At 41.0% G+C, this 25,683-nt stretch overlaps 1 protein-coding gene across 4 annotated transcripts in view; it reads left to right on the forward strand.

Moving 5' to 3' along the window:
- Nucleotides 1-10,070: 10,070 nt before the first annotated feature.
- Nucleotides 10,071-25,683, forward strand: part of UBR5 (ubiquitin protein ligase E3 component n-recognin 5) — an 87,210-nt gene continuing 71,597 nt past the window's right edge. For 3 of the 4 annotated variants that reach the window (XM_068932890.1, XM_068932891.1, XM_068932892.1), the window contains exon 1: nucleotides 10,072-10,242. In XM_068932890.1, the coding sequence (XP_068788991.1) occupies nucleotides 10,181-10,242 (62 nt within the window). In that variant the 5' untranslated portion in view covers nucleotides 10,072-10,180. Of the gene's footprint in view, nucleotides 10,243-25,683 lie in introns of all 4 variants that reach the window. The other variant, XM_068932889.1, reaches the window with a different exon arrangement.

Consider the following 25,683-nt stretch of genomic DNA (forward strand, 5'->3'; position numbering starts at 1 on the left):
CTCTATCCTGTGTACAACAGTCAATTCAGACAGCTAGGAGGACTTCTAGTTGACAATGTCAATTGTTTTTAAAGTGCTAGTGCGCTGCTGCCATTTGAAAAGTAATTTAATACTTCTCCCGGCACTGCTTCAGTCACTTCAAATAGTTGGAAAACAACGTGTATTAAACAGTGGCCAACAGCCAGGATGCTTGCCCTTTCCAAGATATCCAGGCTGAGTTTAGGTATAGCTTACGCTGGGCAGGATTGCAGAGTGAGCGTTACAGCAATACATCTCCTCTATCAATTTAAAAACATTTGTTGTTAATTGAGTGTGTGCACAAGGGTTAGCCTCATACCCGAAGTCTTGTCTTAAGAATTTGGTAATTAAAGCCTGCAATGATTGGAAAGAATTCAAACAGTTCTATTGTTCCAGCACGTCGCAGTGAGCTGTAACACTAAGAGTTAACACTCTGCTGCATGCCACCACAAATCTGCATGATGCCTTGTATTTGGCAGCTTATTTGCATAATTTTAAATGAGTCTTTTGTCTTGAAAATAAAATCTAAAACAGAGCTTCAAAAATAAATGGTAGATATTAACATTTCATATAAGGGGAAGGTTCACTTAAGTATACTTGTCTGAACTCTTCACTTGAGGCTGTTAAAATAGTTTTTATAGAGAGATCTTGTTTCTTTATCGGAAAGCCTTGGGCATTCTTTCACAGCGCCATTTTGCCTATCCTAAAGAAGGTCTAATATACTTACACCACGCAGATGTGCTTAATCTGGCCTTGCAATGCCCAGACCACCTGAAGGGCTCAGCGGCCCCAGCCCAGCTAGCTCTGCGGCTGCTGCCATTGTACAGACAGGAGGTGGCTGCCTTTGAGAGGAGGGCCTGGCCCACCCTGCTCCTAGCGGGTGTCCCGACCGAGGGGGCATGTAATGCCACCCAAACTCCACCACCTGCACAGCCCTGCCCCAGGCACTCCCACTGACTTGAACAGGACAGCTTGCAGAGAATACAGTCTGACAAATGCAAAACTAATTGTGGGACCAGAGCTTTAACAATTTTGTGTTTAGATCATATTATAGCACTTCAAAATCCACTGCATTAAACTGGAGAAACAATGCCAGTGACTGGAGACTAAACCCACATAATAAGCACAGTACTATTGGGGATGGACTTATCTCCCACTTTTAGATGCTTGACTGTAGGTGTCTGCATGTAGGTGTACGAGCTCGATGTCCAACCTCCCACTGCCATGGAGCAGTCTAGAGACAGTGATTCAGGTCACTGGAAAATGGTTACCCATATTTGGTCAGCTGAGTCACACTCCAGGCTCCACTGACTGCAGCAACTAGGTCTCCATTGACTAAAAGGGAGATTCGACACCTAAATTTAGGTATCTTTTGTCTGGGTCAGACTCCCACTCTTAGTTCAGTTGGCGATTTATGAGTTCTTTGCTGGTTGAGCCATGAACCTCTCAGCTGTTCATGCTCTCATTTGGGAGGTAGACACAAAGCATAGTGCCTTTTACTTGTAGTGTGGTGTTTCAGTGTAGGAGAAGGGGCGATTAGCATGAACTGACAGTTTAGCATGTTTTAAATCATAGTTTATCAGAGCAGCAGAATAAATTCTAAAAAAAAAATAAGTCAAATAAAAAGATACACATTTAACTCTAAACTCACCTGTCATTATTATGACTGAAGCATATCTGAACTTCCAGCACAATCCCTTACATACTGTAAACTTTTGTAAATTCCTCAGGGCAGAGACTTGCAATTTCTTTATTAAAATTTTACAGGATTTCTAAATGTCACAGCTCAAGATGATGCACTTGTGCTCTTTGCAGTCTTGAAAGTTAGGCAATACCAGTAAACATTTTCCCCTTTGCTCCAGTTCTCATCTTTTACAATTCCAGTCAGGCTGTTCCTCTTTTTCCTGCACTTTACCTAGAGGAGCAACAAAGACCAGGAGGGCCTCTACCTCTTCCCTTGCCAGCCAGGGGGAATAGTTTCAGGGAGAGTCTTAGGCAAATCTAGATTGGTCTAGGTAGCATGTACAAGCTGTGTTGGGACAACGACAATGTTACATATGTAATCTGCACTGAACACAGCTGTCAGATGTTAACAAGTTTCTACCAAACGTGCTTAATTCAATTTCTTTTTGTCTCATGCTCACAACTCAAAAAAATTTGGATGAACTTTCATGCGAGTGATAATCCCAATGCCCTCTTTCAAACTAAGCTTTTAGTAAAATGTTAAAGACTATTTAGGGCCATCTTTTTCTATCTTCACTTTTTGAAATAGCTGGATTTTGTAGTTGAAACGTCTTTTAAGAACTAGCCAAAGGCAGATTTGCTGTATTAAAAATTTCAGCCCAAATAATTAATGCCTGAAAAATGTGTAAACACGCAGTTCATCAAAGTTTATAGCACCAGACAACATTCACTGTATGTGAAACTAGCTGCATATACAATCAGTATCAAGCAAGTCTCTATTTGCAAATTTGCCCATTTGCAAATCTTCATGCAACTATCTTCCTGTCTATATAAATACATGCACCAACATATATGCAGGCATATACAACAGAAATGTTGGAACTACTGTTATCCACAACACAATGTTCATCTATCAGTTAACTGTGTCCCTTTCCCCTCACACTGCAATGAAAGAAAACTTCCAAAATATTTATTCATATTTTCTTTACTCCATTAGTTTCCCTGAAGCTAAATGGTAAATACAGAAGCAGTTCTCAGTATAGGTCTCTGTGTATAGCATTTCTTACCGCCTACTGCCCTCACTGTATTTTTTCTCCCTTTTCGGCACTGAAGTTCCACTGCCATAAAAATCGTAGAACTTCATTTCATAGGACTTCCATCTATTAGAGCGGTCTCTTTTCACACGCAGTCAACATCTATTTTTCTGACATTTTCTCTCTTCCACAATGGGTTGTGATGACCTGGTGCAATTATGTCCTTAGTCTGGGAATATGCTACTAGGAAATAGGGGAACATTTAAGAAACACCTGTCCTGTTCGATGGAAATAGCCTTAGTGATCTAAGGTGGTGGTGGGGGGGAAGCTTACATGATTGTTGGCAAACAGTGAGATGTTTCCTGAAAGCAAAGCCCATCGTTTACAGAGAACAGAGGGGTCCAAGAGATGAGAAAGTCTTCACTTCTGGAGAGTTGTTTCAAAACCATGCCTGGATGCCTGTGATTGAAACCTCGGACTGATAAAACAAGAAAGAATTATTTTGGGACAGCTGATGAATTTGCTGCCTCTGTCTACACTCCCTCCCGCGCAGGCCAAATTTCTCAGATTTCAGGCTGTTTCTGAACAGCCACATGTACAAGTTTTCAACAGACATGGATTTTGATTGGTTTAAACGTCAGCTCTAAATGAAGGCTGCAGAGGGGCTGTTTCACAAGCAGCTCATTTTTGTGTGTCTGTCTGCCTATGTCAGTGTTCTGGTTCAGAGTAGGAGTTTCCCTCTTACGACCCTCCAGTTCATATTGTGGAGCAGTCTCAGAGCACAAAATCTGGCCTCCTTTCCAGTGAAACTGAACTGCAAGATGTGCTTCCAAAGTGCAACAAATGCTTTTACGTACCTGGTGAATGCTCAGTCCATGAGGCAAGCCTAGAGCTAGTCAGCATCAAACCCTCCCAAAATGCACGTAGCATGGATGCTTGGGCTCTCAGCACCCACTGCTTTACTCTACAGTCCACTCATCTTGACATTTTTAAATTTTAAGAATTTATAAAGTGGAATTTAAAAAAAATGTAATAACTAGCTATCATTTTCTTCTATACTGTAAGTAGATGGCAATGATACGGGGCTATTTGATGACCAACAATAGAGGACCAGAGGCTAGAAAGTAGGTTAACACAAAGAAAGTCGAATCCTGGCCCCACTGGAATCAATGGAAAAAATCACTTGATTTTGCACCGGAAGGTCTCCATTCTATTCACTGCCATTAACAAATTCACACTGCAATAATTTCTGAAGGTAGTATATGAATCAGGACCGTACATAACTATAGCTATGAATGCAGTTCACCCCTGCAATTTATGAAGGCTTTTTTTCCCCAAAACTTGCCATTTTTGAAGATAAATATTGCTGAAATATGGTTAACCTAATCAAACAGAGGAAACAGGAAAATAAAATCCCCTTTTCGTCCCAATTAATCATCCAGATTCCCTTTTGGTCTGCAGATAGATGACCAGAAGACAATTCTAGAGAGAGCTTAGACAACCTGCTTAGGCTACACACGTAACTTTTGGATTGCTAAAGTCAGTTCACATGAATTCTAGCCTTTGTTACCAAAATCTGCTTTGACATAAACAAGCAAAATCCTGCTTTTCAGCTGCCTGCACAGGAATACTTGCCCAGATGATGCAGGTGACATATCGGTTCAGAAATATACCCAGCGTGGACTCTGTATGTGTGCCCTCTCTGTACTGTCTTCCAGGAACAGTCTCACAATGCCAGTGTTCACCTCTGTCCTCCTCAGGAAGCTTCAGCTCCTGTAAAATGCTGGGCTGGGGTGGGGGTGGAGGGGCAGTAAACTCCTCCACTTGTAATACTCAGTCACATTTGTGAGCGGCCAGGTCTAGTTCTACACAAACACCATCTCTTAGATGTTGTGACCAGGCCTGAACAAGGAGAGATGTCCTGGATGCCTAGTCAGAAGGAAGAAGCAGAGGAACTGGCAGAGAAGGGTGCAAGTAAGGAGTTATAACAAGGGCGAGGAGTGATGTGAAATGAGTGATCTGCCAAAGGATTAGGGGCAGAAAACAGCATTTCACTCTGCCAGATGCTGGTGGATATATGAACTGTACTGAATAGTTGGAAGCGACCTCAGCATGATCCCAGCCATACTGTGCAAACCTCACATAACCAGGAGAAAGTGATCCTGAGGTATACTAAAGAAGGAAGGAATGGATGCAGAATCCTAATTTCTAATCTAGTTCTTCACTACAGAGCCAGGGAAAAGGAAACGGCAAGCAGCTCAGATAGGAAAAGGGAAGGGAGATCAGGTATCTGCCTCATTACCTGATTTTAAATGGATGCATTTTAGCCTGATTGTGTATGGTAGGAAGTATTGCATGAGCACACTGTGTGTCGATGCTTCTATCTCACCATATTAACTTTTGAATATATGAGTCCCAACCAAATTAACATAAGGTCATGGTCTCAAAGATCTCTGCTGGTTTCATTTATCTAAGTACTAAAGAAGAGGGAGAAAAACCTATTGGTACACCAGCTGACAGAAAGGCTGCAGTAGAGCTCACCCTTTATTAGCTGGCAGAGAATCCACAGAGGAGAGAGACATTACAACTGCTTCAGTGATAGTTTGGGCGCTATTAGACACTGAAAAAGCCACAATAACAAAAAACAAATCGGTGGGAAACAAGGTTTCATCAGCTCTGAAGTTTATAGTGCTATCTGCTTTTTGTGTGCTGGAACCACAGTTCTTTAAGATCAGTGTTACTTTGTACACAAGACGAATTATCTATTAAAGGAACCTCTTTAATTTACTGCCAGGTATAAGTCAGAAAATAAGAGATTATAAGCATTTAATAGATGGCATCGCTTGGCATCAAGTTTCAGCTATCATAAATCAGCAACGTATTAAAAAATCAGTCTATTACAATCCAAGACATGAACATGACAAAACATAATCCAAGACAGCAGAAAGCAAACTGCAGGCAGTGCAGTCCTCCTCAGTTGGAATTCTTTGCTTTCTAGTGTTAACTTGTAAACTATGCAGGTCATAGAAGTGTTACAAAACACACAGATGCGTTTTAAAAGCCTGATGTTCCCAGCCCCAGACAAATTACTCTTATGCTATACCTGAATAGAGGGAGACTAGGAGGTAGTAAGGAACTTGCTTTTCTTTCGCTTGGGGCACAAGGTGCTGGAAAGAGAATTTTTTTCTTTGAGGTGTACTTTGTTGATCAATATACAAACTTGTTTGGTCCTGCGAATAATTCAGAAGCTACAGTTTCCTACGCAGCATTTTTGTTGACGTTTTGAGGAATGCTGGCCTCGTTTCTTCCACAGCAAAATATCATCTTATCCTGCCAGTCTGTGATGTCATCTGTGTTGACATATGAAGTTAACAGCCTGGAAAATGCACGAGGCATCCTTAGATGCCTGATACGGTATTTCTAAGCCTGAAGCCTTGCCTCAAAAGCTCAGGGCCTCTACCCCAACTTTAGCGTGCTGCATCAGCCATAGCCACACTGCCTGTGGCACATTTGTCAGCATGTGCTTGCACTGCTTCCAGTGCAAACACCCTGCAGTCTTTCTACGATAATCCTCCCATCTCTACCAGGTCCCCTTTAGGACTAACGGACAATGGAAAGCAATGCAAACCATCTAGCCTGCAGCTGTTGTTCAGCAAGCTGCCTGGGAATAAGTCTCACTTGTTGTATATTTTTCGAAAGGTATTTCTGAAGGAAAAGTTCCTGAACAATCTGGTCTAATTGGACCTGCTTGGAGCAGAAGTCTGGACTAGATAAACGCCAGAAGCCCCTTCCAAACTGCATGAGTCTAAAAAGTTAGGAAAATGTTGACATTTATCAAAACTCAACTTCTGACATGATAGCAACAAAGCCACAGGAGTTATCTGATACGGTATTTCTAAGCTGGCAAAAGTTCTAGCAGAGACAAGTATACCAGCAAGAAACTTGTTCTGCTGGTTGGGTGTTGGTATATTTATAGTTGCACCTTAACAAGAAAGCTTCTTCTTTATCAGTAGGCCTGAAAATAGCAACTTTTTATACACAGAGGAATGCAGCAACATAAGGAACTAAATTTCTTAGGCCAAGACACAAGTCCCGTCTTAAAAGCACATGTTGAAAAGAAATAAAATTAGTTGTGTTCTTGAATTTTTACATGACTTAGTAAATGCAAATTTTTAAAGGCCATTTCATTACTGGATGCTGTCATTAGGAAAAGTCTTTTATTTTGAAGTTTCTAAGAAATAAAAACTTTAAGAATAAGCAGATCTTTGATTAGAAAGCAATTCTGTTAGGATGCATTTCAGATGAATCAAGGGACCATCAAATTCCATTGTCTATGTCATTTTCTTCTCAGAAAAACATCAAAGGACAACAAAGGAACTCAATGTATTATCATTTACTGGTACTCTAGAACTGATCTAGTATGATGTGGTCTTACAGCCTAATTAGGCAAGTATGGGCTACTTCCAATAGCACGTTGGAACTTTGATCGTGTTCCAAATTCCTGTCAGAATAAAATAGTCAGCTAAACATTAAATGTCCTCTCACCTACACCTAGCATTAGCTTCCATTCTGCACAGCAGTATAAACTCTTAGGTGTGAACAATGAAAGCTGAGATTTGCACCACCAAAGTTTATTCTGGCTCCAAGCATATGTTCCCGTGGAATCAATTTTTTTCCCTTTCTGCTTATGCTGAGTGTTTGCACTGGCACAGGCATAGGCAATGGACAGAACTGGGGTTCAGTCATAATGTAAATAAAGCTAGAGAAAATCATCACTCAGACATGCCTCAGTAGACTGCTGAGCCCTAACAGACATCTGCTCTCTTTGGGCTTTTCAAGCTGTTTTCCTGTCTTTTATCTAATAAGTTTCCACAACCCATTAACTTTTAAAACTTGCAGGTAACAGGTGGAAGAAAGAAAGAAACTGGTATCTCATCATTATGCCTAGCCCTTAACAGAATTCCACAAATTATGCTATTCCGAAGTGTAAATGCTTTGAAGAACTAGGTTGTAATCTTCAGAGCATACATAAATATCTGGAGCTTCCCAAACCCTACTAAAAATACCTGAAAGCATCCCTAAAAGATGCAGCAAGATCCACTGAAGGACTTCATGAAGTCCTTCCTACAGTTCACTGGAATAGAGAAATGACTGCCACAAAGGCAGATACTCATTGTGTAGGGGGGAAGGGAGGGGAAGAGAAATCAAACTGAGATGCAAGGTTTATCAATTGATTATCAGAACATGCAGGTCATTCTGATACAATGACTGAGGCCAAGACAACTTAGAGGAACTTCCCACTGCAGTAAACAATATAGACGTTTTCAGGGAAAATAAAAGCTGATGTTAAAAAATAACCAACCAAAAAGAACCCCCCCCCCCCGAGCAAAACTATCAAACTTCAATCAAGTGCAGAACTAAGGCATCCAAAAAACTATTAATTCTCACTTAACAGAAAAGAGGCAAAACAGCTACCCACTTAAAGTAGGACCCTTTGTTTTTAAAATACAGCTACGGCGCAGTGTCACTACAGAACAGAATTAATACTATTTTGACACCTTGCATATTTCCAGAAATGAGGATTTTTTTACAGTGTAAGCTAAATTACCTAAATTACATATCTGTACTCTCAAACCTATTTGACTGTCACTTCTGCCTGAGAACAGAACATGCTGAGAAATAGCGTCTGAGAATAGGAAATCTGGAACCTGTCCATTTAATACATTTTTTGTTCTCTTTACCACACTTCATCATTAATGATAATTGTATTGAAAAAACCTTCACAAGCTCCCCATGTCTTTGGGCTGCAAACAGCTATTTTAGTTCATTCTTGGATTAGCTCATTTCAGCTGTGCTGGGGAAAGAGCCAGGGAAGAAAGGGGAACGGGTGATGGCAAATGTCAAAGTGACATGCACTCCTCAGATTTGAGAGGGGAAGAGCAAGCTGAGATTTCTAGGGATTATGACTGCATAGGCCCAAAAAAACCCTATATCTCAGTGAACCAAGTTTCAAATTTTTTTGTAGAGTGGCAAGCATTCTGCACATGCTAAAAAATTCCAAGTCAGTTTTCTAAAATTCTGATTTCCTGCAAATAAACAGAATGAGCTGCAAAGACAGTAAAATCCAGTCAAAGCCAACGTTTAGTACAATCCCAGCCAAGGTGTTGGTTTCTGTAGAAACCAACGAATGTTTTGACTTTGTTACTCGACTTTCTGTAAATTTAGATATTAATTTCTTAAAAACCATCCCTTTTGCAAAGTATGTTCCCTTCCAAAAGCATGATAAAATCCCTTCCAGGAGCACAGTGCGCAGCCACTAAGGCACAAAGTGCTCCATGGTGTTTCAGGGATAACTTTCTACGCTGATATAGCACAAATCTGCCTGGAAAAGGGTGGAAAATTTTGGCTATTAGAGAGAAGACTGACTGTGCGACCGGCTAGTCATAGCCAGGAACTGAAAACCAGCCTCCTAACTTTGGGAAAGCAGATAACGAAGGGCAGCTAGTTCGAAAATCCCCTCTGAGGTCACCCGCGCCACAAGGAGGGCCTGAGGAGGCGAAAACCCACTGACACGCCTCGTTCGCCAGGCCCGCAGCAAAGCGTGGCGAGGCGCGGCTCCGCCCACCCGCTCTGCCTCTCTTCTCCGTTAAGCCGACGGGCAAACGGCAGCTCCGGCCAGCCCGGCCCTGGCGAGCGGAGTGGCGGCGCGGCGCGGCCGGCTCCGCCCGCCCACCCGCGGTGGCAGGCGCCCAGCCGGGGCCGCTCGCCGCCTCCCGCAGCGGAGGGGAGCGGGGCGGAGCCGCCCGCCCCCGGCGCGGCCCGCTCGGCCGCAGGGGCCGCCACAGGCCCGGCCCGGCCCGCGCCTCAGGGAGCCGCGCGCGCGCCGCCGCTGCCGCCGCCCCGCCCCCGCCGCACGCGCGCGCACGCCACCGCCAGCGGCGGCGGCCAAGGGGAGCGCCGGGGAGTTGCTCTCGGGAGCACGTGGTCTTTCACGTCCCTCGCGCATGACGTCACCGCGCTTTGCGAGACCTCCCGTCCATCCCGCCAATCCGCCGCCCGCTTAGTGGAGGGGCGCTGCCCGGCGGCGAGCGCACCACTCAGCGCGCGGCTTGCATAGCGGCCGGCCGGCCGCCGCCCCGCCTTTCCCCGGCGCGGCGCAAGGAGGGAGGGAGAAGGGCCCGCTGGAAGTTAAGATGGCGGCGCGTGTGTGAGTGCGGTGCGGGCTGAGCCTCTTCCCGGCACTCCGCTGCGGGCTCCCTCGTCCCCCGCGCCCCGCGTCGCGGCGGGCGAGCCAAGGACTCCGCCGGCGGCCCCGAGCGCCCCCGGGGGAGGGAAAGACGCCGAGCGCCCCCCTCCCCCCGCCGCCCCCCCCGCCCCCATTGTGTGCCCGGCGCCTGCCCGCCTGCCTCCCTCCGCCGGGGGGGGCAGCGGCGGCGGCGCGGAACATGACCTCGATCCACTTCGTGGTGCACCCGCTCCCGGGCACCGAGGACCAGCTCAATGACCGGTGAGGGGCAGGCCGGTGCGGCGGGGGGCGGAGGGGAGGGGCCGGCCTGGCGCAGCTCGGCCCCCGTGGGTGAGGGGAGGGGCCGGCGGCGGCGGCCGGAGCGCGGCGCGCCGAGGGCGCCCTGGGGCAGGGGCAGCGGCGGCGCCGGGCCGCGGGGGGGCGGCCCCGGTGTCGTCGTCGTCCTCTCCCCCCCCCCCCCCCGTCGCCCCCGCGCCGGGCGCTCCCGGCGCCTTCCCCGCGCGGGGCCGCGGCCGTCCTCTCGCTGCGGCCGCGCCGGCGCCGTCAACTTTGCCCCCCGCGGGAGAGGGGGTGGCGGGCCGCGACCTCCGCCGTGGGCCCGCGGCGGGGCCTCGGCTCCGCGTGCCCCGTGCCGATGTCCGCCCCAGGAAGGAGGTTATCGTGGCTCCCGGGCCGAGCGCGAGGAGGAGCGAGAATGTGTCCATTTTAATCAGAGATGAATCGAGGCAGACAATGCAGATGGGAGACCGCGGTGTGTGTGTGCGAGTGGGGAGGGGAGGATAATAGAGACGTGCATGAAGGATGTAACGCGTATGCACGCTTGGAGTCTGCTTTATGTTCCTCTTTATTTATTATTGCGGGTTATTTAAACAAGAAGGGTGGCCTGATCTTCAGATCGCTGGTTGTATGCGGCTTGGCTCAGCTTGGTATGACAGATAGAACAGAAGCACAGTGTTTTTTGGAAATCTCATAGCTAACTTTATTTTGGTTTATGGGAGAGAAATTGCAGGCTGGGAGAAAATAAAATACTTGGGAGAAAATTAAATCTATTACCTAAGTAGATTTCATTGCTGGATCTGTGTTTTACAGCCTTCTGTGTGGCTGTCAAATATTTCTTCTGTAGCAATTACTAATTGTATATGTTATAGTTAGTAAATTTCACTTGTGCCTGGTTATACGTAAATCCTTAAGAAATATGTAACTTTGCACTTTGAATTTCTTATGAATTTATGTATGAGCAAATCAAAATCTTTAATCAACACTGGATAGAAACCTAAGTATTTTTTACACTATAGCTAAATACTATTTAATATTTATCAGTGCATGTAAGTTTTTATAAATATACGTACGCTTGATTATATTTTTGTCTTCCTGGATTTTACTAAGTTTGAGACTAGATCACGGTCCATCTCACTCCACTGTTGGTAGTTTAGGCTAGGAAAAGTGATCTGTCTTTCCCGAGATGGCTCTTGTTAAAACACAGCTGAAGTTCAAGGGCTTATGAGGAGGAAAATAGGTCATTGTAAAGATAAATTTCTCCCAAACTGCATCATCCCTGTCCTTAAGCAGGGAGAAGATATTTCTAATGATAAAATAGGTCTGTGACCCAAAGCATGTTAATGTGGAGTGCATTTTTTTTTTTTTTCCCTTACCTGGATAGTACATTTTACAGGACTCGTTCTTCATGTGCCTCCTAGGAGGAGGCCTAACCTTTCCTAAGGGATTGATTGGCTTTCTCCACAGTCGTGCATTCAAAGTTGACCTACAGCTTCTTTCTTTAGAGTGACAAACTGTGAGAGGTAATGCTGTACTAGGAGTGCTTCTGCTTCTTCATCCTACTATTTTGATTTAGGGTAAGATCTAGGACTTTGATCTTGAAAGGACCTCAGTGATTTTTCTTTTTCATTTTTTTTAACGTTGATAGGCCCTTAGAAAACATTTAGCATGTAATTATCACACTTAGCTCAGAATGAAAGAGCTCATCTGATATTCTTTTAGTATGTCACCTGTTTTGTTGACTTATTGATGTTAAATACGATGTCGCTTCAGTCCTCATAATGCTTTTTTTTTTTAACCACAGCAGCAGCTCTTACAACTTTTATTTGATACAGGAAGCTTCATAAAATGTGGTAATTAATATATGGAGGAAGCTACAGAAGTGCTATTAAGTACTGACTTATTCTGAAAAATCAAGTGGCTCCTTGATCTGAGCTGCAAATCATAAATTTCCACTTCAGAAACATAATTTGACTAGAAATGTGGTAGCTATGTATCAGAACTTGTAATGCAGTGAAATCAGAATGATTCATAAATAGGACTGAGGCACATATGTATGTGCTGGAACTGGCAGTTCAATTTTATCAGTAGCATTGCTGCTAATTACTATTCTGTCAATATGTATCAGGATAGCCTAATAAATTTTCATATACGTGTACATGGAAGTTAGGATCTTGGAGCATCTCATGCATCTGCTGTGTTTCTTCCCTTTCTCACCCTTTAAAGGCTTTTTTGCATCTGTGCTACAAACAGCAGTCGGTAGCCCAAGTTATTTTTTTTCCCCATCTCCATTCTGAATGATAATTGCATCTCAATAATCAAAATTTCTCAATTTTTGGGACTATAATTCTGTGTTGCATACTTTCATTAGTAATGTACATAGCACGTGATAAACTGTATTACTTTCATGAGCACAGTTCATGAGTAGCTAGATGTTCTGCATGTAAGGAACAGTCACATTTTAAAACAATGCATTTATCAGTGTAGCCCCCATGCATTCAGGATACTTGAGTTTTGGATTTTTATAATAAAAGTATTTGATATGTCTGCACAGGTTATTAAGCATAGTGTATGAAAGGGGTGAAGTGATTTAGAAACCATCCTTCTCTTAAAGTAGATTGTATGTCTACTGCAGAATGTAACTGTAGAACCACAAATGATTGGGAATAGTCCTGACAACATGCACACATGATCTGAAAGTACTTTTTACCGAGTTTTTTTTTTTTTTTTTTTTAGATACTTATGTTGTACCTTGATGGTAGGTACTAGACCTCTCTCAAATAAACTGACACAACATTAGCTTGTCCGTGACACTCATTTAGATGTCTGGAAGCTAGCTGCTATGAAGAAAACTAATTGAATACAAGGTTATATTTACTTTTGTGTTGTATTGGATTATTTTTTGAGATTAATAATAGGCTCAGCTTTTGTTTAGGATGAACATAAGTAATTAAGCTTTTTCCAGTAAGTTTATTTAGGAAGACAGGTAACTTGGAAGCTTTCCCCCAAGCAATTTTTTTCTCCGCGAATGAAATGTGAAAAGTGTAAGCAGGAGAAAAATCGGGTAAGGCCTGCAGTTTCAGAAATAACTCCGTAAAGTATTGGGAAGGTAGATAACTAATGATTTTAATCTTTGAAAAAAGAGATGCCTAGCTTCTATTGCTGTGGGTGTTAAATATATTTTATTGATTATCTACCTGTTTGGTGGATGCTTCAGGCCTGGAGACTTTGTGCTTTGTGAAGGAAGTCTGGCACACAATTTAATAGATAGGTCCATTGTAGTGAATTCTTGTTAGTATTTTTCTTAATATTATATTGGAGGGGAGAGGGAAAAGTGGGTGGCAAAATGGCAAATAACAATTTATTGGCTATTGTGAAACCTCACAGGTTTCATAATATTTTTAACTACTCAACTCCCTATTCTGCAGAATGAGAAGGGGAGTCTTTCACCTTGTGTTAGGCTTCTTGGTTTTCCACACGTGAACTCATCTTCAGGGGCAGGATTTATCTTAAGGCTTTATGTTTGTTTTTACCCTATACTAAGAGAATTTTTGTCAGCTAAGCCACTTAAGTGCTGGCATAGACAGGGTAGATTGTCATTTCTGAAGTGGTCAATGATACATTGGTAGTGTGCTATTTTCCTTTTCCCTGTGAAGATGATATGTAGTGGATTTGGTTAAATAGAGAGTATTCTGAATTTAGAGTGAGTGCTAAGAAGTGGTATGCAGTAAGTTTTCTTGAAGTAAGCTTTTTGAAGCAAATAGTGCCTGAGAAGGTTCATTCTAAGCTTCAATGAATACAGTTAACTTTGGGGAAAGAAAAGAGTCTCTTTTTTTTTTTTTTTTTTTAATCTTAAGTGAGTTTGTGTTTCCTTAATAATATATTCAGTGCCTTTTTATAGTATTTGAATATAGCTTTCTTTAGGCCATGCCTAAACTGAAAAAGTTAGCTATTGTACTTTACATTACACATATTGTTCACACTCTGATAATCAATTTCCATGGAAAAGTACCTAGCAAGAACATACCATTTTAGTCTGTGCCTGTGGTATCTCACAGCTTATGTATGTGAAAATGGCACTTTAAGGTAATAGGCAAGTGATCATTCGGTCATGTGAGCTGCGGCTCTGGCAGGTTTTCTTACTCACTTTTGTACTTAGTGATAAGCAAATTGGTTAAAAATCCCAAGCAGATATTGCTGAAGTGAGTAGTGGGGAGGGAGCTGGTGGTAGGGCATGGTATGTTTTTTTGCAGGTAGCCAGCAGGGATGTGGAGCTGTTGTCCTGGCTCCAAGCATCTTCAGGAGCCCTGTGTTGAGAGGGAGAGTTCCTGATAAAGCAAAGGTTTGTCTAGGCCAGAACACCCTCTTCTATGTTCGTGGGCCTGTTGGGAGACCACCTGTCCTCTGCTGGAGAGGAAGGTGGCCCTAAGTGTAAACTTCCCTGCCATTACTTGTATGTAAGCTGCATTGCTGCTCAAAGCTGAGGAAAAGGAGGGATGGGTCAGCTTGTTTTTAAACAGAAAACCTGCAGACTGTGTAAGGAAAATACGGTACTGCAGCCCTCTGTGAATACGTATTTTAGCTTATGTGGTTTATTTTGGTGCACTTTAAACTGTTTCCTGATCTAACTTAGCAAAAGTGAAGTTAGCTGATCTCAAACAGAAATAGATGGTTTAATTAAAGGGAAACCGTTGCTAATGTAATGCTTTAATTCCCTGAGTTACAGATGCTTGATGATGCTTTAGTAGCAGCAGATGTATTGACTTCATTTTTAGGATTTAATTTTTCAAAAGCATGAAGAATCTTACATTCACCTGTTTTAGAAGAATGTCAGTGGGGGAGTGTGACAGCTATCATGGCATTCTTATTATTTGACTCTTAGTTAAAAACACTTTCTTAATAAAAGATGTTAGCTGTGTCAAACAGTTTATGCCACCGTTATGGTTCTACACACCATTGTACAATTCATAAGTTGAGAACCAATGTGTTAGAATTTTATCTCTTTATTCGGTGTTATTTAAGGATGATAATTTGGGAAGCTAAGCATCTTCTCCAGTCCAGTTTGTTATAATCTTTGTTTATAAATAAAAGTAAGGTCTGTGAAAATTCTGCCTGCGTAAGATTTACTTTCTTAAATATACGGTAAGATGGTTTTTTACTGTAGATCAGAATAAAATCTGAGCTCACACTTTTGTTCTTGGACTAACCTGACTCTAATTTGTTTGGCAAATAAGAATGTGTTTTATTCTGTTCTTTAACTAAGGTAACTTTTGTTGTTGAAACAGTATAAGAAGAAATAAATTGCATATATGCATACTTCACAACCTCCAAGGGAATTTCCAAGGGAAATTTCTGACCAGCTGCTCAGAATTTACATGAGCATCATTTTGTATATGGTTGGAAGTGAAAAGTTACTTCTGTGCAGTCCGGTAGTCTCTGCCTTTATGGACTTTGCTTTGTCACGATCCTCTTCTGGCTACAGTTAGGTGTTGCACGCGAGACCCAGTTTCTGGAGAGTATATGTGTAATTGACTGTGAATGCTCTTGCTGAAAGTTTCACGAGGTGGCATAAGTCAAACTAATTGCTTTCTGCTGATGGGGGAGGTTCCCACCACTTCCCTTACACTAACAAGTATCTGATTTCATGGTAAGCGGACTCAATTTGCTAAAATGATGTAAAACTAACCTTCGTAAAGTGAAGTGCATGCATTTTTGTGGATTAGGGAACTGAACTGGTTTATCTCCATGTCATGTGAGCATCAGAACAGATGAATGAATAAGGGGGGATTTTGAGAAGTGCTGTAGGAGGGAGGAGTGGGAGTGAAGAACAAGGGAAGAGGAAGCAGGATTGAGTTCCTTTCATTTTGAAAGCAATAAGTTTATTTTGGCTACGGTAATGTGAAACTCTACGGTGAATGTGGCTTGGGACAAGAGTAGTTGTGACTGAAGTCACGAGGAATTCAGTAATCTGGGCACAAACGTTGCCTCTTCTTCCCCCTCTCATTATCAGTGCGGTTTGGGCATTGTGTTGATTAGATCAGTGATCAAATAAGGTTAATGAAATAACATCCGAATGGCCGTATTTTAAGGATGGAGACACAAGCCAGCTGTCAGAAAACAGCTTTTTTAATTCAAAGAAAATTAAGATCAGTGAACAATATTTATTGTGTTAATTCTTTGTAAAAGTTAGTGTATAATCAATTATATACTTCTAGGCTAATTTTGATAAAATAAGTACGTGTTTAGTAAATGCTGAAGTTGCCACATAGGATACTTTTGTAAGATGATGTTTGTCATAAATTCATAATTAAACCCTGCAATAGGTGTAAAGGGTATCACTTTTTTTTTTTTAAATGTTCTAAAGAGTCTTTCAGAAGACACTGCTTAATAGACCAAAAAAAGTTATGTTTATGTGAAAAATTACTTCAGTTTTTCTCAAATGGTATACCTAAACATGGCTAGCTTTTCAGTATACTGTAGCTGCATTTTTACAATTATGGCTTGGTTAATTGTTGCTAGATTAACTGAAATGTACTGCAGTATGTATTTGTCAATTAGATAAAGAAGAGGGGGGAGGTTCAAGGTAGCTTTTATTGTAGTGACTACACTAACAGCAATCTAGGTAGTTAAATTTGCAAGATGCTCCCTATAAAAGTTGCTGTTTTGTCTTTCCCTGCATCAGCCTTACAGCTACTTAAAAATGACCGTATACAAAAGCTACTTGTGCTAGATTTTCAGTTGTATAAACTTTTTTTTTTAAACTCGATTCAGACAAATCCAATAAGGATTTGTCTGTTAGTAACAACTTCTCATAGCAGACTACAGCATAAATCCTGGAGAGAACATTGGGATGAGCCCTAGTATAGTAGCCAGAGGATTTTAAACTAGGAGGCAACGTTTAGGAGAAAAAATATTTTCCTAAGTCTGAAAATACAGTTTTTCAAGATGTGCATGTATTCTGTGCAATACTGTAAGCCTGTCAGCTTAAATGAGGATGATCACAGCACCCAGTCCACTACAGCAACGATTATTGAGGTTTCAGATCTTAAGCCTTTTATCTTTTTGGCATAGTACTGTTTTTGCAGTAAACTCTGCCCTTTACTTTTAAAAAAATCTATCTGTGCTTAAAAAAAAAAAAAAGGCAACGAACACCACCTCCTTCTTTTACACTTCCCCTCTGGGAAAAAAAGTTGTTTTGGTTTTGATTTAAAGGGCTTTTTGGTACATTTGAGAGAGAACCTGTACCACCTCACTGATAACGAAGATATGAAGTGTCTGCTTCTTATAAACACTTCAAACATAATGAAAAAAGGAGTAGAGGGACGTATGTAGTGGTCAGCTATATCTATATGTAGAATTGCCTGTTTGGATCCAATTGAAGAGTGAAGTAAGCACTGAATTTCTTCTGTCTTTGAAAATGTAATCTTCCACTCGCAAGTCCGATTGCTGCTGCTCCCCACTTGCAAAGCAAGTTTCTTATAGTAAATGTGCTTCATCCTGTTTTCCAGCAAATCTTAGCTACTGTGCTTTAAAATGCAATGTGCTTTACAGTACCAATTCATATTGATACAGAAAAAGCTTTGAATGTTAATTTGCCATCTGTTTTTTAACACCACAGCATGACTACTTGTTTTGTTGCAGTTCTAAAAGTGACCTTCAAGATAGCATAGTATTTTATGTTTTGTCTCATTGGCTGTTTTTGTAAACTCAAGTCCATTGATATTATGCTATAAGGTGTTTCTTAGAGGTTTCTCAATTTGTTTACATTCACAAAACAGCTGAAACATATGTGTTTTTGAAGTAAAACAATTCCAGTTACTACCTTTTATCAGAGAAGATACCAAAATAGCTTTGGCCCTTATGCGTCTGATTTAATTTTACATTATGATGTTTTATTAAAGAATATGAATTAAAAGCTTTGAAAACATTTAGATAGTTAAATTCCAAAGCAGTATTAATTATTTTGGAACTACCCACTACCACTGTTCTATTGCCAGCAGCGAGGTCTGCCAACTTAATATGTGACAACGGAAGTGTAGCTCAGCAGATGAAAGCATGAAGGTGATGGATGTTTTCATAATCTTAAGAAACTTGTGTCTTCAGGGGAAAAAAAGGGAACTTTGTTTTGTTTTTTTGTTTATTCAAGTTAATCAGTATTGTGGGCAGGCTGGGAATATCTTGAGTAATCTAGGACCATTTTACCTATGCAGCTGTTGTTTTCCTATTCATAATAAAATAGCCTAGAAGGAAACTTCTATGCTCTGTACACAGGTCTTAGTGGTATTGCTTGCCCTTGTCTGTAGTTCGAGCTGGACTCTAATTTTTATCTTTTTATATGCTGTGTGGCAAAAGTAGTTGGCTAGTTCAACCAAGCCTATGTTAAAACAACATTTTTTATTAGCCTAGTCATTCATTATAGTTCATTTTCTCTTCTCCTTTAGGTTCCCTCAAAATCTTTTCTTTGCTGCCTTTTTGTCATTTTATACTGTTAAGTTCTTTGGGACATAGATTATCTTTTTAGATATTTAAGTAGTTCCTGATGTTATAAAATTGATCTTGATTGGGTCCTCTGGATGCTGCTACAAACTCTAATTTCACTTTGTAGTTTCTAATATGGAGTCTGGCATTGACTTAATTTGTGCTACAGTATTTTTACCAAAACCTTAATTGGAAAATACCTACCCATGTGAATGCATTTGTATGAGAGCTGTATGCCTTATTCTGCTGTCATTTGAAGTCATTGGGTTTTTTCCCCCCTTTGAATGGCGGTGGTGTCATTCTTATTTCTCTTTCATCTTGTAAAATTATTTTTTTCAATATATCTTCCAGTGTTTCTTCTTTTGCTTATAGTATGTAATTTTACTGTTCTGTATCTGGCCTGAGAATGAGCACAGGGCTGTTTTTTATTTTTTATTTTATTTTTCTTTTAGCAAGTATCAAGAATTTTTGTTGTGTGGGTATTTCGTTTAAGGGCTTGTGGCGTTTAACCCATCTAACAGTTTTTCACTTTTACTAAAACTGCATTGTTTTTGTTGTCATCAGAACTTTAATGAAGGTCAGTCTTAGGTTATTGACCCTTCTCTTTTCTTCAGCTGGGTTCACACTTAACACATCAGTAAAAACAGCTTTCCCTCTCATCTCTCTCATACAAAAAAAAAAAAACCAAAACAATTTGCTGATTTTTGTAAAATGCATCTGTCTCCAGGGAAGAGTTTTTAAAGGTATAAAACATACCAATTACACAAATCATACCATCCTGTTGTTGTGGGGGCAGGTTAGCTAGGCAGAACGTAATATGGCTAGGATTGCCCTACTCTTTCTGGGAGTGTGTTTGGGGGGCACGGGGGGGGGGGGGGGGGGGACCGGGACGGGGAAAGGGAGACAGAGAGACACTGTTAGTAAGGTGTTGCCAGAATGGCCAAAGCCTCATTTTTTTTTTTTTCTCTTACACATTCTGCAGTGCATCTGGCAGGATTGTTACCTGAAATAGTATGGCTATAGGCAAAGTGTGAAGCAGTAGCTACGCAATGTGCTGCTTCATGAGTTTTTGTAGAGGAACCAAAATAGTAGTTATGCTGAGGGGAAGCACCTGGAGTTTTGTGGCTGCAGTACAGACAGATGGAGAGGAGAGAATTTGTTTTTGGGCAATGCAAAAAGTATTGCGATGAGCCACACACCTCAAAAGCTGGGTTTCTTTTGAGTTATTTTGCCTACAGTATGCATCTGACAAAGTGATTTGGCTGCTTGTTTTTCTGGCATGATGCTTGCTCTCTGTTCCCTGTGCCAGGTCTTATTCCATTCCTCCCTAAATCAGATAGGCAGGGTCTGAGAGGAAGGTTTAAGGATGTACGTTTATTCACAGAGTACAATGTGAGGAGTGGAGGAGTTTGATATTTAAAAAAGCAGTTTTTAACAAGTTTGAAAAAGTGACCCACAGATAATATTACAACATCACAGTTTTTGCTGAAAATTTCAGACCCTCAAGCAAGAGGAAGGAGGGCAGTCGCCAAGTAACTGATTGGGCATGCTAAATGATCTTTCTCTATTACCACAACTAATTCAGCATGTGAATAAGCAGGCAGGACTCTTTTTGCAATGTAGCTTGTTTATGCTTTCTTTTTTATTAAAAATCACTTGTACAGAATATATGATTTCTTTTCATTAGCCAAGACATAATGACTTAAAAATTCTTACTTGCTTTTTAAAATATTTTTTTGTAGCATTTGGATGCTCCGAACAGAGGTCACTTTCTGACTTTGCATATAGTGTTCATAGCTTCCAAGAGTTTAGAGGAAGAATGAAAGGGAAGATGGTGAAGAGACTGGCTTGGGTTCCCACAGTAGCCTCTGCTGGGACCAGAACCTGGATCTCCTGGCTTGAAGCTAATGTGCTGGTGAAACAGACAGCGTCCCTGGTGGCTCATAATTAGCTTGTGAAGGAGCTTAAGACTTTACAATGATGATTTTTGTTTTGATAGCAGTTGTTTTTAGTAAAACCGTTACAACAGAGACTCCATTAGTAAAAAATTTGAACATTCTTCCCCCAACCCGTTGTCTAAGTGTAGGCTTTTAAGTTTCACCCTTTCTAATTGAACAAGTCACTGTGTAGAGCGTGCAGTGTCCGAGCTATGTTTTGACAGTTAGCATTCATGCGTCTCTCAACATAGCAGTACTGACTCATGTTATTTTGCGTATTTGTTCAAGATCCTTGGACCCACCCAGCTGTATATGGGGTTCTAAATTCCCATTATCCACATTCTGCTATCAGGGAAGGATAAATTTACTGAAATGATGGATAATTAAATAGGTTACAACTTGCATTGTGTTAAGATTCAGAACCTGTGTCCAGCTAAGGTAGCTGGTCCAATTGCTTAGCTTTTAATGGTCTTTTGACTCAAGAAATAGGTTTATGCTGAATGGTAAACAGGAATTCTTTGCAACTACAAGGACTTTGTGCAGTTAAGCAAAATCTGAAAACACAGAATGATGATTTGATACGTTCTGCAACAGAGAACAGATTTCTATCTTGTATTACCTGAATTTGGGACCTGCGTTTTTGGAAGTCTGCTGTCATAGAATAAGGTGAGATTGAGGTTGACTCGTTCCCCTGTGGTATGAGTCTCTTTTTTTTTTTTTTTTTTTTTCCGTAGAAACACTACTAGGAATTAAGGTGACCTGTGGTCGTAGACTTTACTACCAAATGCTCTGAACGTTGCTCTAAGTAACGTGGCATTTGTAGGTATGCTTTAACTGCTATGTGCTAGTACTGTCAGGACTCATTTGTGATTTCTTTCTGTTTGTACTCAATCTTTTTATTACAGCTATATTCAGGACAGGGACCGTTTTATACTTTACAGTGGCTCACACAACAGGAATAGGATATCTAGGTGCATCCATAAAATAATACAAATGGGTGTTAAATGTGTCATAGCTATTTTAGGGCATAGGTGTTTGCTTATTTTAAAAAGCACAATTAACTTCATTGAACATGTCTCTGCAAAAGTAAAATTAGTTAAAAAAAAAAAAAACAACCCTCCTCTTGAGCTAATTATGGCTGTGCTTTGCATTGTGTGTATTTATTTATTTATTTTTCTCGGGACAGACATTTTCAGTCTCACTTTAATGGTGAGTTGTTTAGGCTGCTGACTGGTTCCCCTAGTTCAAAGTGTATTTACACCCCATGTTCAGGTTTATCATTTATCACAGGTATCTACTTCTGGCAAACCTAATACTGCATTTCACAAGTCCTACAGCTGGTCTGTTCCCTGATCTTGCTAGAGGTGCCCTGTTTGCGTTAGAGAAGCAAAAGGAAATACTTCCATCTGGGTGTTTTAATATCCATGAGTATTTTTACCTGATGTCTAGATTATACTGCCCGGACACTTCCCTCGCGCCTCAGTGTGTGTGTGTGTGTGTGTGTATATATTTTCCAAGTCACTACCCTTACAGGGTTTCTACAGTAAAACAAGACCTCTTAGCTTTTCAAAGGCAAAATCATTGTTTTCTTGCCAAACCTCCAAACCAAAAGTATGGAGATCCCATCCTATAAGCCAAATGCCCTCTCATAGAGTGATACCAAATCTGCCTTACTTTGTTAAACAATACCAAAACTTAAATATGTGCTTATCCTCTCTGTAGCATAAAGTAGGTAGTTAAGTCATTTTACTCTCCTATGCAGTGTGTGTTTAATGCTGACATTAGATGTTGGGGGGTATCTGTCTTATCTTCTGGTGTTATTGCCACTGTTTTGTCTTTGCTAATTTTTGTTGTCCTTCTGCCTTAACCATGTCTTAAGACTTCCAGTGATTACAGAAAACTGATTTTGAAAAGATTATTTCATTTGATGACTTCCATATTAATTTTCTAGTGCAGCTTCCTGTTTCAGCACCATGTTGTTATTGTTCCAAAAAGGACTATTAAACTGTCAGAATAGCCTTATCAACCAAACTGACAATCTCATAAAATAAAAACTCAAGTTTGACGGGAGCTGTTTTCTGTTAGTCAGACAAGAGGTCTGTCTTGTTGTCATCCTGTTTGTGACTGTGACCAGTACCGAATGACAGGAGAAGAGTATTAAAAGAGGGCAGATGTGTAAGGATGCTCTTCCAGCTTCTAAAAATTTGCAGCTTAGGGGTTTCCTCAGCTGGAGGTGTTGACTTAGTACGCTGTGGCCTTTGACATCCCATTTTCCCCTCCCTGCCTCATCTCATGTTTGTTCTACAGCTTAACTACGTGTTGTGCCCTTTTGTTCCTTTTGCACCTGCCGACTGCTAGTTTGATTTGTTGCTCCTAGTACCTGTATTAGAAGAGTTGGTGAAATGTCGTTCCCTGTTTATCCTTTCTGTGCCAGATGTCTTCATTTTCCAGCGGTAGTCTTCTACAGCTTTGAAGGATCCTGGTCTCCGTAGACGTTCTTTGGGCCCATACCACTTAACTTTGTTGCCTTTTTCTTAAACTTTTCCAGTTCTGCTGTATGTTGCTTGGAACAGGGGAGAAAACGTCAGAACCACATGTAATTCATGGTACACCTGGTCACTTACTGAGTGGCATTAACTTTTTGTCTTACTATTTCTTTCAGTGATCTGTGTATTATAGTCCAAATGCACCAGCCCACCTCACTGCTGATTAGTACTGACTTGAAGATCATAATTTTGTACTTGCACTGGAGATTGTTCTTTTTCTTTTGTGCATTACTTTACATTTTCCACAGTCACTTTATTGCATGCTTTTGTGTGGTACTTGTGCAGTTCTTTGTGGCTGGCCACCACCTCTTACTATCCAGAATGACTTAATACTTGAAGCAAACTTTATTTAACCCTCCTTCTCCCTCCTTCCTCCTACTCCTTGGAGGAGAAGAGATTTTTTTTTCACCTTTGTCCTAATGGAAAAAATGAAGAAACAAAGTTGCTTGGTAGAGGAGCTCTGGAAGGCTGCCTCTTCAGAAACTCTCTTATACGATTTGGCATGGCAATCAGGGCATGTGTAATAGGAGCAAGATCCTTTTGTATGCAGCATTAGGGCATGAAAGACATCTGGATGTGACTTTACATCGACCACAGCGTCCAGTATCTAAGACATCCTGGGATCAGGATACAAAAATAACACATTTATTTTAGCTTGTCATTGGTATGCATTTCTGAGACTCTGATTTTATGACTCTTATAGACCTAGAGGAGTTCACACACAATTTGAGATAGGCAGGAATGAAGGGGCTTTTATTTGGAAGCTATGCGGCTCTGCTGGGCTGAAAAGACTCAGTAGTTGGCTGCATAGCTGCCTTGCCAGAGCTGGCTCATGTGAGCTGTGAACACTTCATGGTGTCAACTGCGGGATAAAAGTGAAGGTTGTATTTACTTATTGGTTATTGGTATGTTGGTCAATACTGTCTTCCAATGTGTGAGGGTTTTTCCCTTGGATATCTGCCTATTCTTAATCTTTCTTTGGAAAACTTGTCTTTCTTATATGCGTTATATAAGAACTGATTATTCTGTTGCATATATTTCTTTCCACTCTGGTGAAGAAGTTTCATAAGGTTGTTGGCTTACAGACTTCATTGCCATATTAAGTTGTCTTAGAGAGGCCTGATCACTTAGAAAAACCTGTCAGGGCTAAATTTATTTTATTTTGAAATTCTCTACTTGAAGTTGTTCATCAGACCAAGCTGTTGTTTAAATGTATGTACCTTTCCTTTTCATCTTCCAGTGATGGCACCTTTGCCATCATCATCACGTAGTGATGAAGTTAGGAAAGCTCTTGTGGTGGGGCTCCTGCCTGATTCATAAACTTAGTTTGAAGTGTGCAAGTAACTTCTTAAGGCTATGAAGGATCAACTTCAGGAAAAAACGTAAGAGGACGGATCTTAGGAACATTGTGTCTGGGGCTCTAAGTGTTTCTTGCTTAGAAAGAAAGACTTCTTTTCTTCTTTCTTGGGGACATGCAACATGTGAACATTTAACTTTGCACTTCTGCAGTTAAATGTTTGGGTTGTTTCACTTGAGTGAATTTTACTGTGTGTTCTTTAAAAACCTCGCTGACAGTTAAAAATTTAGCTTACAGTTGCATAGTGAAAAAATGTTTTTGAAAATAATTTATGTAGTTAAAGAAATCCATCTGTGAGATGCTACAAGTAACTTTAATACTTCTAAATAAATGTGGCAGGTGTACTGTTACTTGACTAGAGCTGCAAAACATGTCAAATTGGTTTTTAGCCCCTGTATTGTTTCTATTTAACAGTAGGTAAGTTTCTGAGGGAAAACTATGTAAATCTTGCTACAGTTATCAGATGAAATTCCTATTTGCAGTGCACCATGCTTTGCATCTTACATGCCTCCTTGAGAAGGTCTTCCAGATGTTCACTGCGAATAGAAGATACAGGTGGTTTTTTAACTGTTAGTTTCTTAACACACAAATTGGAAAGACGGATGAACAATGAAACATTTGTTGGACTGTTTTAAAATCTTAGAGCGATGCAGAAATTTTGCTTAATATTGCATGTTACTGTAGATGGTTTTTGCTGGCATGATGGAAATACTCTTGAAAAACTGAAGGATGACTAGCTGTGCCTCTTGGAAACTGTGAGCCTGATGAGCAAGTATAGTAGAAGTCCAGTGGTGTCCCCCCCCCCCCCCCGCTTGGGACAACCTGCCTATTTCAAAATGTAAGACTTTAATTCTTACAGGTTGGGTGAAAGCATATGTTGTAAAATAAAACTTTGCTTATGTGAATTTAAGATTATAGAATATAGTGCTTGTTTAAACAAGTTGAAATTGCTTTAAAATGTATTGAAATTTATTATTTCTGTAAACAGATTAGTATTTTGAACGCTCCACTTGCTTATGGAGTCTGAGTTCCTGTAGCCCTGACCTAGAACATCTTCCCTTGCTTAGTGTGAGCATAGTTCCCTTGTAGTCTCGTCAGCCTGGAGCAG

The sequence above is a fragment of the Struthio camelus genome, chromosome 2 (genome assembly GCF_040807025.1).
Source record: "Struthio camelus isolate bStrCam1 chromosome 2, bStrCam1.hap1, whole genome shotgun sequence".
Taxonomy (NCBI): Eukaryota; Metazoa; Chordata; class Aves; order Struthioniformes; family Struthionidae; genus Struthio; species Struthio camelus.